The sequence below is a fragment of the Salvelinus alpinus genome, chromosome 15, assembly GCF_045679555.1.
Source record: "Salvelinus alpinus chromosome 15, SLU_Salpinus.1, whole genome shotgun sequence".
NCBI lineage: Eukaryota > Metazoa > Chordata > Actinopteri > Salmoniformes > Salmonidae > Salvelinus > Salvelinus alpinus.
This window is the reverse complement of record NC_092100.1, coordinates 50,856,618-50,871,769: the sequence shown is the minus strand read 5'-3', so window position 1 is coordinate 50,871,769 and position 15,152 is coordinate 50,856,618. Positions and strand designations below refer to the sequence as shown.

The 15,152-nt window shown below is 44.4% G+C and overlaps 1 protein-coding gene and 1 pseudogene across 1 annotated transcript in view; one reads left to right on the top strand and one right to left on the bottom strand.

Moving 5' to 3' along the window:
• The window catches only part of LOC139539341 (ankyrin repeat, SAM and basic leucine zipper domain-containing protein 1-like), a 55,913-nt pseudogene extending 55,353 nt beyond the window's left edge, over window positions 1-560 (bottom strand).
• A 1,591-nt stretch (window positions 561-2,151) lies between these two features.
• Window positions 2,152-15,152, top strand: part of LOC139540289 (cystic fibrosis transmembrane conductance regulator-like) — a 45,052-nt gene continuing 32,051 nt past the window's right edge. Inside the window, exons 1-8 of the mRNA XM_071344021.1 lie at window positions 2,152-2,452; window positions 3,138-3,248; window positions 4,594-4,705; window positions 6,098-6,313; window positions 6,709-6,798; window positions 8,691-8,854; window positions 9,941-10,066; window positions 13,074-13,191. Of these exons, the coding sequence (XP_071200122.1) occupies window positions 2,400-2,452; window positions 3,138-3,248; window positions 4,594-4,705; window positions 6,098-6,313; window positions 6,709-6,798; window positions 8,691-8,854; window positions 9,941-10,066; window positions 13,074-13,191 (990 nt within the window). The 5' untranslated portion in view covers window positions 2,152-2,399. The remainder of the gene's footprint in view (window positions 2,453-3,137; window positions 3,249-4,593; window positions 4,706-6,097; window positions 6,314-6,708; window positions 6,799-8,690; window positions 8,855-9,940; window positions 10,067-13,073; window positions 13,192-15,152) is intronic.

The following is a 15,152-nucleotide window of genomic DNA, read 5'->3' as shown; positions in this document are numbered from 1 at the left end:
ATCCCTATTAGTGAGCATTTCTCCTATGCCAAGATAATCCATCCACCTGACAGGAGTGGCATATCAAGAAGCGGATTTTACAGCATGATCATTACACAGGTACACCTTGTGCTGGGGACAATAAAAGGCCACTCTAAAATGTGCAGTTTTGTCACACAACCGAGTCTTGTGAACCTGACGTGCTGGCTGAGGCATGAAAGCCTGACGAGCTGGCTGAGGAATCCTCACTTGCCCCGGGAGTTGCACTCGCACCCGACGTCCCAGACATGAAACAATAACGCCTGGGGAAGGATGGTGACAGGTGTGCATAATAATGAGCAGCCTGGTGACATAGAGCGCCGGAGAGTGAGTATACGTAAGAATGGCGTTGTGAGGGCGAGCGGTTTGCTGATGTCAACGTTGTGAACAGAGTGCCCCATGGTGGCAGTGGGGTTATGGTATGGGCAGGCATAAACTACGGACAATGAACACAATTACATTTTATCGGTGGCAATTTGAATGCACAGAGATACCGTGACGAGGTTCCTGATCCTGTCATTCATCCGCCGCCATCTCGTCATGTTTCAGCATGATAATGCACGACCCCATGTCTGTACACAATTCCTGGAAGCTGAAAATGTCCCAGTTCTTAGATCGCCTACATACTGTCCAGACATGTCACCCATTGAGCATTTTTTTGGTGCTCTGAATCCATGTGTACGACAGCGTGTTCCACCTGCCGCCAATATCCAGAAACTTCGCACACCCATTGAAGAGGACTGGTACAACATTCCACAGGCCACAATCAGCAACAGCCTGATCAACTCTATGCGAAGGAGATGTGTCGCCCTGCATGAGGCGAATGTTGGTCACACGAGATACTGTCTGGTTTTCTGATCCACGCCCCTACCTTTTTTTAAGGTGTCTGTGACCAACAGATTCATATCTGTATTCCCAGTCATGTGAAATCCATAGATTAGGGCCTAATGAATGTATTTCAATTGACTGATTTACTCAAATGAAGTGTAACTCAGTAAAATCTTTGAAAAAGTTACATGTTGCGTTTTGTATTTTTGTTCAGAATACATTCTGCCATGAAGAGCACATGTTCAACTTAATAAAAAACATTGTTTTCCCATCTCAAGAGGTTAATTCAAATGTTTTTAACTATAGTAAGTGCCTATTAAGTGCCAAATAAAGTAACAGGGTTGACCATAACAGGTTTGACAATTTCATCTTAAATCAGCCATAAATCCAACTTGACCCACTCTGTTTTCCATCATATAACAACAAACAATTGCCCAAAATAGTAGAACCAGCTTACATTATTTTACATAATGAGTTGACTATTAGAGGTTACATTTTTCTTTTGATTTTGTTTTAGTTTTAATTAATAGTTTCACCATATTAAAACGAGAGTTCAGGTCACATAACAGGGTTGACATTAAAATGAGGGAAAGTTTTTTGTTAACCTTTTTATGAATCACTATTAATCACACGTTAAATAAATAATAATTGTCAGACATGACTTTGTCAAATCAAAGAAATGACTAGAGCTGTACAATGATAGTGATAACTTGGAGGAGAACGCTTGGAGAAGAGTGCACAGAGGAACATGTCAAAACGCTGAATTTCATAAATGTCTTTATTAATTTTTAATTTTTTTTATCTGATTCATTTCATTTTCCAAGTGGTCTATATTAAAGTGCACTTAATTTAATATAACAGCCTTTTAAAATGCAATATTGATGCACAATTTCTATTTAAAATAAAAAAAAGGACGCAAAAGGACTAATTTCATGGAACAGACCAGAAGATGCCATGACAGTAACTTACTTTTTCTTTCATATTCTCCAGACTAACTCCATCATCTAATCTTATTCTGATACATTGCTCATTCATTCTAACAAATGAATGAGATCACATACCCTTTTGATTCAAATCAATTGACATAATTGCAGAAGAGGTGATTTCTTTGAAACCTGCCTGCTAAAAACTGGTGCACCATTATAGATGTAGTAGTTTATGTCTCCGCAAATTGGGTTGCCACAATATGCAACCCGTGTAAGTTTTTGAAGAGGCTTGTCAGTGTGGAAATGACGCACTCCGGGATGTTTGGAGAGTCCATAAAGGATACTCTCTCGCTAACCAACGTGTTCTCATTGTCGGGATCAAGGCAAGGACAAGACAGCCCATTTGCTGCGGTCTGTGTTGTGTGCTCTGCATTGTGTGATAGTTGTTTGGATAGTGGTCGCAGCTCCGGCTTGGAGACAATTTCACACCAGTGACATCACCTCTGCTCTGCGCATTTACAGTCGGCACAAGCTGGGACAGTCAGAACAGAACTAGCGGTCATCCTCGAGAAAAAGGGAAGCGATAGGACACAGGTGCAGTGAAATTAAACTGGCGGTGCTCTTAGGATGCAGAAGTCACCCGTGGAAGATGCAAACTTCCTCTCCAAATATTTCTTCTGGTAAGGAATGATATGTTTTCTTCATATATGTCGTAAATAAACACTTCAATGGTTTGCCAGAGGCTGTTGCCAGATATGGAGAGCGCATTGGTGAAGGGGAATAGAGTCAGTTTTCCTGCAAGTCAGATCACAGGAATCGTATTATTTTATAAAGGTTTCAATGTTGACTTTTAGTAGATTCTTCTAAATTCTAAAAACGAAAGTGCAAAAATGCTCCAAGGACAGTTTCTGTGTGTTTTGCTCCGAGATGAAATTCCAGCAGCCCTTTGCGCTCCATCTTTCAATTATGATATTTTTGTATGAAATGAGTCAATGATACTGAACATTTCTCGTCATTTGTCCTGCCCGTTAAATACATATATAGTCTCAAAACTCATTATGTAACAGATTTAGGATTTCTTATTATTTATTTATTTTTTTACAAATTATGCAGCTATCTAAATTGTAGACCTAGGCCTAATTCTCCTGCTACATGCATGCTGCTGATATATTGCTGTATGATTTTGCCACCCTATATGACTGCATGGGTGTTTGGTTAATAAAATGTATTAAAAGTTCTTGGGTAGGCTTATCTGTGGTCAACTTCAGAGGAGATTGGTCTACTGTAGGTACCTCAGAAGTAGGCTATATTCTTTACTTGTTTCCAACCAAACCTCCCATACCCATCCATTCTGTTGTTTTGCAGGTGGACATCTCCACTGTTGAGGAAGGGCTTCAGAAAGAAGTTGGATTTGACAGATATCTATAAAGCACCATCGTTTGATCTCGCAGACAATCTTTCTGAACGACTAGAAAGGTTTGTATCAGCCAAAGTGTCTCCCTTTTATGAACATTTAAGGCGTGTGGAACACATCTGTGCATCCTTGGAAGTTACTAAATTCTAAATGACTTTCTTTTTTTATTACACACATGTTCGCATATACTGTACTTTGATTTCCTATTTTAACTACTGTCCAAATTTGATTCCAGCCATTTCAATGATATGGAACACAAACAAATGTCATGAAGGATCAGCCCCAGGCTATAACAATAGATCAAAGTGCTCCTGTTGGTGTTGTTGGTCCCTTTGTTGTTGTCTTGTTGAGTTGAGAGAGTTGAGAATGGATGTTTCTTACTGCCCTTCCGGGCTAAAGTATATTTACTGTTATAACCCCCATTCAATGATCGCAATGATTAGCTAAGGAACTGGAAATTCTAGATGACCCACGCTAACCTAAAATATGGGATGGCCTTTGGTTGGAGGTGGGCATGCAAACATAAACCTTGGCATGTCCCAAACAAACACACCGGAGACGTGATGGGGCAGGCTGGGCCCTCTCTGTACTGTCCTCTCTTCTCTCAATCTCTATGCACTTTTCCTATTTTTCAATCTCATTCTCTTTCTCTCATACCTCTCACCACTCTCTTTCTCTCTCTAATTCATTCGCTCAATTTCTCCTCTCCATCACTCTGGCCCTTTCTCTGTCTCTCCCTTTTCCGTGCACTGTATGTCCTTTCTGCTCTGTCCCCGTTCTGTAATGTGTGTAAATTTCACACCTTTGAAAGGATTGTAGAAAGAAAAAAAGGAAGGATCCTAGGCCACCTGTTATATGCCACACGTGTTTTTGTCCCCGAAACGAAATACACACAACCATGTCCCATGCTGGGCCACTATGGGGTGAGGGTAGGGGCAGTGTCACAGTAAAGTGTGCCAGTTACACCTAAATGGGTGTAAAAGTTGACCTTTGAAAGGGCCAGATGTCTGGAGGGTGCTGAATCTTTTTTAATCTGCCAAATTCTACTGGTAGCTGCATGGGAATTTGAACTTTACCTTAAATTAACAGGTTGGTAAGGTCCCTCCATCTATCATGTGCAACCACACATTCTCTTACCCTCTCTCTGTCCCTCTCTCTCTTTCATCACCTTTTTTTTCTCTTCTCTCTGCTTTTTTCCCTCCGTCCGCTCTCTTTTTCTCTCTTACCTCTTTTTCTCCCTCGTTCGTCAAGGTCTCTGCACTCCGTTTAATAAGTCAGCCAAAGTGCCCAGGTTATACACCAGTGCCCTGAACAATGTGCCCCTACTTTACTTTTGCTGTCAGCCAATGTGTGTGTGTTTAAAAAAAAAATTGATTCTAACTTCTCTGCTCTGTTTTCCTGGTGTAGAGAATGGGACCGAGAAGTGGCATCGGCCAAGAAGAAGCCTCGGCTCCTGCGGGCGCTCTCCCGTTGTTTCCTCTGGCCTTTCGTGTTCTACGGAATCCTGCTGTACTTTGGGGTGAGTCCATCTCTCCACATAAAGCACAGGTGTCCTGGTTGCAGGTTACGGTTGCAGTTATAAAACAAAAAAAATCTGTTTCTCTAGTCTAACTAACCCACATTAGTCAAACTCTATATAAAACCGAATAACAATCTATTTGATCAGGTGTATTGGAGCTTGGCTAGAGCAAAAGCCTGCACACATTGTGGGCTCGCCACAACCGGAGTCGGCCACGATTGTTATAAAGGCCTGCATACTTTATTACTACAATACCAGATGATGAACAACCTTGTATTTAAAATGTGGGTCGCCATTTGGGTCTTATTATAGTGTTATTTTGCCCCTTTTAAATGCATCTGTCTCTCATACAGTATCTCTCATATGAGAATATATCATATATTGTGACAGCAGAGGTGTTATGCCTGTCACGACTTCCGCCGAAGTTGGTGCCTCTCCTTGTTCGGGCGGCGTCCGGCGGTCGACGTCACTGGCTTTCTAATGCGCCACCGATCTATGCTTCTTTTTCCATTTGTTTTGTCTTGATTGTACACACCTGGTTTCCGTTACGTTATAATTTATTCCCCTTTTAACCCTCTGGTTCCCACATGGTTTTGTGCGTGTTTGTTCTTTGTTAAGTGGTCGCTCTTTTGTGTCAAACTGGTATATTTTTCCCTGTATGGAATTCGTTTGTGATTTATTTGAGTAAAGTACGTTTTTACTCAGTTCTGTGTCCTGCGCCTGACTCCGTCCTAACCGCTGCACACTGACACTTGACAATGCCATTGATAGGGTTGTGTGTGCAGTCAATTCCATTTCAATTCAGGAAGGGAATGGACGTTCCAATTCTAGAATAGAAAAACAGGATCATTTGTCAATGGGGAGTTTCAGTTTCTCATTCAACACATGAACTGAGTTCAAATTCACTTTGTGAATTGGAGGGAATTGGAACTGGAATGGAACTGAACTCAACCCAACCTAGGCTAGCTGTTAGCCTGTTCTGTCCTGTACGTGTGTGGTACTTACTAGTGAATTAGCGGCATGACCATAGTATGGAGAAGAAGCACGTTTCACTGCAGTGTGAGTATCCCAGTTTCCTCCGCTCGATGAGGAAGTTTGACGTCAGCAGCAGGTCTTGCGTAACCTGGTGGTGTGAGGTGATCCCCATGGAACCTTCTAGGAATGCCCATCAGTTCAGGGCTTATAGGAGATTAAGAGTAGAGGTATCAAGGTATATCATTAAGATCATGATATCAAAGTGCCACCAAATTCAGTTTTGTAGGGCAACCTTTTCTCCCCGCACCCCTCCCCCATATTGGATACTTTTTTCATTATACAGGCTACTTCAGATTTTCAGGAACACACTGATCATTATAGCATGATAGATATATTTTTTTCTCTCTTTTCTTCCAGGAGGCGTCGAAGACAGTGCAGCCCCAGCTCCTGGGTCGTATCATTGGCTCGTTCGACCCCTTTCATGCCCTGGAGCGGGAGCAGGGCTACTACCTGGCCCTGGGTCTCAGTCTTCTCTTCGTCGCTCGCTTCCTGCTCCTGCAGCCAGCCATCTTTGGACTGCACCACCTGGGCATGCAGATACGCATCGCTCTCTTCAGCCTCATCTATAAGAAGGTGCGTGTGGCGGGGGAAGTGGTGTGTGTGTGTGTGTGTGTGGGGAGGAAGTGGTATGTGTGGGAGGGGGAAGTGGCATGTGTGGGGAGGAAGTGGTGTGTGTGGGAGGAGGAAGTGGTGTGTGTGTGTGAGGAGGAAGTGGTGTGTGTGGGAGGAGGAAGTGGTGTGTGTGGGAGGAGGAAGTGGTGTGTGTGGGAGGGGGAAGTGGTGTGTGTTTGTGTGCATCTGACATGCCACCACCTAGGCATGCATGCAGATCCACATCACCCTCTTCAGTGTAGCCACTCTCTGTTGTGAGGGTCAGCTATGTAGCTGCTACATCCTCTTAGTGCCTCTCCTGTGTCACGTTTTTAACCCTTTGTGTCCGTCCTAACCCCTGACCTTCAACACCCAAGACTCTGAAGCTGTCCAGCCGAGTCCTGGACAAGATCAGCACAGGTCAGCTGGTCAGCCTGATGTCAGCCCACCTCAACAAGCTGGATGAGGTAAGAACCACCCAACTCATCTGCTGTACTAACCCTAACCTCAACAATATGGATGAGAACTAAGGACCCAAATAATTGACTTACACTGAACAAAAGAATAAAAACGCAACGTGACAATTTCAAAGGCTTTACTGAGTTACAGTTCATAACAGGAAATCAGTCAATTTAAATCAATTCATAAATTCCTAATCTATGGATTTCACATGACTGGGAATCCAGATATGCATCTGATGGTCACAGATACCTTTTAAAAATAAAGGTAGGGGTGGGGATCAGAAAACTGGTCAGTATCTGGTGTGACCAACATTTGCCTCATGCAGCACGACACATCTCCTTCGCATACTGTAGAGTTGATCAGGCTGTTCATTTTATCCTGTGGAATGTTGTCCCAGTCCTCTTCAATGGATGTGCGAAGTTACTGGATATTGGGTGGAACCGGAACACGCTGTCGTACATGTCGATGCAGAGCATCCCAAACATGCTCAATGGGTGACATGTCTGGTGGTAGGCCATGGTAGAACTGGGAAATGTTCACCTTCCAGGAATTGTGTACAGATCCTTGCGAAATGGGGCCGTGCATTATCATTCTGAAACATGAGATGATGGCGGCGGAAGAATGACACGACAATGGCCCTCAGGATCTCGTCACGGTATCTCTGTGCATTCAAATTGCCATCGATAAAATGCAATTGAGCTTGTTGTCCATAGCTTATGCCTGCCCATACCATAACCCCACCGCCACCATGGGGCATTCTGTAAACAACGTTGACATCTGCAAACCGCTCGCCCCTGTACATCTGTCCTGTACAGTTGAAACCGTGATTCATCTGTGAAGAGCACACTTCTCCAGTGTGCCAGTGGCCATCGAAGGTGAGCATTTGCCCACTGAAGTCGATTACAACGCTGAAGTCAGTCAGGTCAAGACCCTTGTGAATACGACGAGCACGTAGATAAGCTTCCCTGAGACGGTTTCTGGTAGTTTGTGCAGAAATTCTTCGGTTGTGCAAACCAAGTTTCATCAGCTGTCCGTGTGGCTGGTCACAGATGATCCCACAGGTGAAGAAGCCAGATGTGGAGGTCCTGGGCTGGTGTGGTTACAAGGGGTCTGCGGTTGTGAGGCTGGTTGGACGTACTGCCAAATTCTCTAAAATGACGCTGGAGGTGGCTTATGGTAGAGAATTTAACATTAAATTCACTGGCAACAGCTCTGGTGGACATTCCTGCAGTCAGCATGCCAATTGAACGCTTCCTAAAAACTTGAGACATCTGTGGCATTGTGTTGTGTGCCAAAACTGCACATTTTAGAGTGGCCATTATTGTCCCCAGCAAAAGGTGCACCTGTATAATGATCATGCTGTTTAATCAACTTCTTGATATGCCACACCTGTCAGGTGGACGTATTATCTTGGAAAAGGAGAAATGCTCACTTACAGGGATGTAAACCTTTTGTGCGTATGGAACATTTCTGGGATCTTTCATTTCAGCTCATGAAACATGGGACCAACACTTTGCATGTTGTGTTTATACACTGAACAAAAATATAAACATAACATTGTGTCGGTCCCATGTTTCATGAGCTGAAATAAAAGATCCCAGAAATGTTCTATACACACAAGAAGCTTATTTCTCATTTTGAATTTGAATTCAATCACTTTTTGACAGCATCCCTTTTGATTTAAACAAAATGGAAGAAGTGGCCAGACAGTGGCTTTTTGGACCTGAATACCAAAAACATTCAGGAGATAAAGGTGCTCAAAGTTGACCCATTTTGCATAACCCACCATGCCATGAGACATCCATGTCTTCGTCACTGTTGAATTTGGTATCACTTAAAAGCTTACAAACAGTATTGTGTTCCTGCATCTCTCTTCATACATTCATGTGTGTTGCAGAGCCTTGGCCTGGCCCACTTTGTGTGGATCACCCCTCTGCAGTGTATCCTGTGTGTGGGTTTGATCTGGGAACTGATAGAGGTGAATGGTTTCTGTGCCCTGGCTGCCCTCACCCTGCTGGGCATTGTACAGGCCTGCCTCTCACAGAAGATGGGGCCTCACAGGTAGGTACTGAACTAACATTCCACCACTAATAAGCAACATTGCATCGTTAAATGCGCATCAATTGACACAAAATAGAAAGAAAAATGTAATCAATATGGTGGGTTACTCACGTTTGATATTGGACACACAGATAACAGAAAGAAACTGATAAATGCTGACAAGTTTTTTTCCCCACTGCCTGGAAAGTCTTCTTCTTCGGTGGAGTTTAACGGCGGTTGGCATCCAAAATATTGCATTAGCGCCACCCAACTGAACTACAATATACATCCATTCAACTTTGGGATACAAAATGGGAAAGGGCAAACGACCTTATTCCACTACTGTAACCCGATCTGACCCTACCCCAGGCCTACGACCAGTGTGGACGGGACACACTCAACACACCCTGTAACTCTTCTGAACTCAAATCTCGTACCACCAAGTACTTCTCTGCAGCTGCCACCACAACATCTATTTTCTGTGACTTACGTTCCATCTCTGCGGTACAATTGATATCCATTGCTATTGAATGCTAAGAAGCCAACCTTACTGAAACATATATCACTCATTGGCCTATCCTACTGTTCTGGCACAGATCTGCTATTCACAGGAATCCTCTCAGAATCCCTCACCCTTAATCCACCTTCCTCTGCTTTCTTCACTGCCTCAGCATACAATATCTTCTGCACTACTCTGACCCTGGCCACCTCAACCTGCCTCTCTCGAACCGGACACCTCTGATCCCCAGCAACATGGGCACCCCTACAGTTGACAACTGTTCCCACCAAAACCACCACCTTCCTCTGTCCCGCGTCCTCCTGCACACTTCCCACATCTTGGAATCTCCCTCCTACACACTGCTGTGACATGCCCATGAACGTGACACCTATAACACCACAGTGTATTCGTCACAAAAACGTTTTTTACCCAGGAATAAATCTTGTTAATTAATACGCAGACCCATCAAGTTTGGATGTTTATGCCTAGCCATCTCTCTGAACTTGGAAATTCATTTTATCATCTGGTGTGTGTACGTGCGTGTCTTATTCTGTGTTTGTGTGTGTGTTTGTGTGTGTGTGTGTGTGGGGGGGGGGTCCTATAATCAGGCAGAAAAGAGCAGGGATGATCAGTCGTCGCCTGGCTCTGACCTCAGAGATCGTAGAGAACATCCACTCAGTGAAGGCCTACGGCTGGGAGGAGGTGATGGAGACCATCATCAAGAACATCAGACAGTAAGACACACACACAAAACCCTCCATAACCTAACTACAACCTAATACTGTACATCAGGGGTGTCATACTCCACGGCGGCCGAGAGTCTGCAGGTTTTAGATTTGTCCTTTCAATTAAGACCTAGACAACCAGGTGAGGAGAGTTCCTTACTAGTTGACATTCATTCATCAATCGAATAGAAGGGTTGATGAAAACTTTCAGACACGTGGCCCTCTGTGGAATGAGTTTGACACGTGCTGTACATCAACAGAGCCAAGTGACCTAACGAGCAATTTGTAAGGCAATTCAGCAAACATGACTCCATTGGCCCCATGTTGATATTCAGTGGGCAAGGTGGGCACTGGCTAGCTCACACCAGCCCGACACAGGCTATCCAACAACAAGCCCAACACAGGCTAGCCCACACCAATCCCACACCAGCCCAACACGGGCCAGCCCACACCAAGCCCAGCACGGGCTAGCCCACACCAAGCCCAGCACAGGCTAGCCCACACCAAGCCCAGCACAGGCTAGCCCACACCAAGCCCAGCACAGGCTAGCCCACACCAAGCCCAGCACAGGCTAGCCCACACCAAGCCCAGCACAGGCTAGCCCACACCAATCCCACACCAGCCCAACACAGGCTAGCCCACACCAAGCCCAGCATGGGCATCCTACATGGTGCCACAGTATTAGCATGCATTGGGCTCACATTGTGTCACTTTACAATAAATGTCGAGGGTCTTATTCTGGTGACATGATGGTCGATGCTTGACTGCCGTTTGACAAATACAAATAATGTAGCTCTTTTGTCCATAATAATCTCATTATATAGATTCTACCCACACTGTATCTGCGAGATGTTGACTAAAGGGCATGTGCCAATACCAAAGTGGGCACACTTGCTATATAACCAGTGGTGATTTTAGAATGTAAATCGTGGTGGGGCAAACGGCAAAAACAAATGCCAGTAAAGCCACTAAAAAACAAAACACAACACAATATTAAACAATACATTAATCGCACTATAACGGTGACAAAACGGTGCCCACAAACTGTTAGGGCCTACATAAAGCTGTCCCAACAGCAGAGCTTTCTTTTCAGCAACATGGAGTGAATCCTTACCACCAGTAAATCTGGCTATCAGCGGAGCGAAACAGTTCATCTGGCAGGTAAACAGTTCATTCAGTTCATTTACTGGCTTTTTGAAAAACATAGCTGATCTGGCTGACTTGCTTTAACAAACGTGGTTTCTACTTACAAATGAGATGTACAAACTATGGCATAAGGGAGCGATGAGCGGATAAGAGGCAGTCCGTACTTTCGATTAGGACATTAATGAGCAAGCTAAGACAGACTTCGTCAATATTCAGTTGAAGTCGGAAGTTTACATACACCTTAGCCAAATACATTCAAACTATTAAACTATTAAACTACCATTATAATTATTTCTTTCAGCTTTTATTTCTTTCATCCTATTCCCAGTGGGTCAGAAGTTTACATACAGTCGTGGCCAAAAGTTTTGAGAATGACACAAATATTATTTTCATAAAGTCTGCTGCCTCAGTTTGTATGATGGCAATGTGCATATACTCCAGAATGTTATGAAGAGTGATCAGAGGAATTGCAATTAATTGCAAAGTCCCTCTTTGCCATGCAAATGAACTGAATCCCAACAACACATTTCCACTGCATTTCAGCCCTGCCACAAAATGACCAACTGACATCATGTCGGTGATTCTCTCGTTAACACAGGTGTGAGTGTTAGCGAGGACAAGGCTGGAGATCACTCTGTCATGCTGATTGAGTCGAATAACAGACTGGAAGCTTCAAAAGGAGGGTGGTGCTTGGAATCATTGTTCTTCCTCTGTCTGGATTTGGAAATCCGAGTTGGATGTCCATTCAAAATGTATTTTCCCAGTCAGAGCTCGTTGTTTTACGAGTTCCCAGTTGTCTTGAACTTACTGAAGTCTGAGATTTCCCAGTTCCGAGTTTCCAGTTGTTTTGAACGTAGCAGAAGTCATGGTGGCTTAACAACATGGCCAATGTATTGAACCTTTTCTGGCCCAAGGTGTTGCGTATGAATGTTTATCCTTTTAAGCTGGGAAAATATACCTTTAAACTGTCAGGATCGACTCTGGTAGAGACGAGAAGCAGGTACAGGGAGTGAACATTTAATGAAAATGGACATGGAACAGTACAGGACAGCATCTGGACACATGACAACATTAATGCTGACACAGGGAACAAACAGGGGAGCAGACAGTTATAGACAGGGCAATCAACAAAGGGAAGGAGTCCAGGTGAGTCCAATGAGCGCTGCTGCACGTAATGACGGTGACAGGTATGCGTAATGAAGGGCAGCCTTGGCACCCTCGAGCGCCGGAGAGGAAGAGCGGGAGCAGGCGTGACATAAACCCAGACTTGGACCACACATCACAAAAAAGGGATTGATTTGTAACGCTTGCAGTTAGCCACTGACTCCTTCCAAACCACTCGTTGTTGAATTTGCGATTTCTAACTTGTTGTGTAATGTTTATGTCCAATGGCCGATGAGCATCGATACGTTTTAATATGACAAGGGTTGAAAAGGACTTGCCAGTAGATGTCACGTTGTATGATCGGAAACAAGCGCAGGAATACGTAATAGGGTTTTTTATTTTCTCCACCCAAACAAAAGAGCGAGGTGTAAACCTCTAAATAATACACGGGACGAGACCGTAAAACAAGTGCACAGTAACACATAGCATGGAAGCCTATACAACAGCACAGGTGCTCACAAGACCAACGGACATTGTGTAGTCTAGTCAATCCTTGAGTCAATTGCCGATGTTCAATGTTTAATCCCTGTCTGATTTGGGTGAATTGGGCCTAAATGCATAATTGGATTCCCCTGTTGATGTTTGTCCACCTATTGACGCCTCTGCGTCAAGACCTTGGCTTCCTTGTCTAGTCCAAATTTGGCGTAAACTGTTTTTTCAATGATAAAACCGAACAAATAAAATGAATCCCCCCCACCTCTTACAGGGATGAGATGTCATTGACGAGGAAGATTGGTTCTCTGCGTTACTTCTACAGCGCCTCTTACTTCTTCTCTGCCATCCTGGTCATTGTGTCAGCCATTGTGCCACACGCCCTCAGCAAGGTACTTTTTCCACTGGCCTTTCTATATTTATATACATTTTAATTGACTTGCGATGTTTTTTATGTGGTGAGTATTTGTATTGTTTGTTTTTTACTATGACGAAGTACGACCAATGAATTTCCCCTTGGTGATTAATAAAGGACATTTTCTTATCTGTTTTACTTCAAAACATAGGAGTGCACCATTTTCACATACACTGCATTCGGAAAGAATTCCCACATTTTGTTAGATTAATAAAGCCTTGTTCTAAAATGGATTAAAATGTTTTATCAATCTACACACAATACCCCATAATGACAAAGCAAAAACTGGTTTAACATTTATTTTGCAAAAAAAATAATAAAACAAAAGACCCTTTAACTCAGTACTTTGTTGAAGTACCTTTGGCAGCGATTACAGCCTTGAGTCTTCTTGGGTTGGCACACCTGCATTTGGGGATTTTCTCCCATTCATCTCTGCAGATCCTCTCAAGCTCAGTCAGGTTGGATGGGGAGCGTCCACTCAAGGACATTCAGAGACTTGTCCCGAAGCCACTCTTGCGTTGTCTTGGCTATGTGCTTAGGGTCGTTGTCCTGTTGGAAGGTTAACCTTCGCCCCAGTTCCTGAGCGCTCTGGAGCAGGTTTTCATCAAGGATCTCTCTGTAGGGCTTCCCAAGTGGCGCAGGGGTCTAAAGCACTGCATCACAGTGCTTGAGGCATCACTACAGAACCGGGTTCGATCCCGGGCTGTCACATAGCCGGCCGCGACCAGGAGGCCCATGAGACGACGCACAATTGGCCCAGCGCCGTCCGAGTTAGGGGAGGGTTTGGCAGCCGGGATGTCCTTGTCCCATCACACTCTAGCGACTCCTGTGACGGGCCGGGCGCATGCACGCTGACACAGTCGCCAGTTGTATGGTGTTTCCTCCGACACATTGGTGCGGCTGGCTTCCGGTTAAGTGAGCAGTATGTCAAGAAACAGAGCGGCTAGGCAGGGTTGTGTTTCGCAGGACGCATGGGCTCTCGACTCTCGCCTCTCCCGAGTCCGTACGGGAGATGCAGCGATGGGGCAAGACAGTAACTACCAATTTGGGAGAAAAAGGGTAAAATAATAATGAGTGTAAATAATAATTTTTTTAAAGTATCTCTCTGTACTTTGCTCCGTTCATCTTTGCCTCGATTCTGACTAGTCTCCCAGTCTCTGCCGCTGAAAAACATCCTCACAGCATAATGCGGCCACCACCATGCTTCACCGAAGGGATGGTGCCAGGTTTCCTCCAGACGTGACACTTGGCATTCAGGCCAAAAAGTTCAATTTTGTTTTCATCAGACCAGAGAATCTTGGTTCTCGTGGTCTGAATCCTTCAGGTGCCTTTTGGCAAACTCCAAGCGGGCTGTCATGTGCCTTCTACTATGGAGTGGCTTCCGTCTGACCACTCTACCATAAAGGCCTGATTGGTGGAGTGCTGCATAGATGGTTGTCATTCTGGAAGGTTTTCCCATCTCCACAGAAAAACTCTGGAGCTCTATCAGAGTGACCATCGGGATCTTGGTCACTTCCCTGACCAAGGCCCTTCACCCCTGATTGCTCAGTTTGGCCAGGCGGCCAGCTCTAGGAAGAGTCTTGGTGGTTCCAAACTTCTTCCATTTAAGAATGATGGAGGCCACTGTGTTCTTGGGGACCTTCAAAGCTGCAGACATTTTTTGGTACCCTTCCCCAGGTATGTGCCTCGACACAGTCCTGTCTCGGAGCTCTACGGATAATTCCTTCAACCTTATGGCTTGTTTTGTTCTCTGACATGCACTGTCAACTGTGGGAACGTTATGTAGACAGGTGTGTGCCTTTCCAAATCATGTCCAATCAATTGAATTTACCACAGGTGAACTCCAAGTTATAGAAACAGCTCAAGGAGGATCAATGGAAACAGGATGCACCTGAGCTCAATTTCGAGTCTCATAGCAAAGTGTCTGAATACTTACAG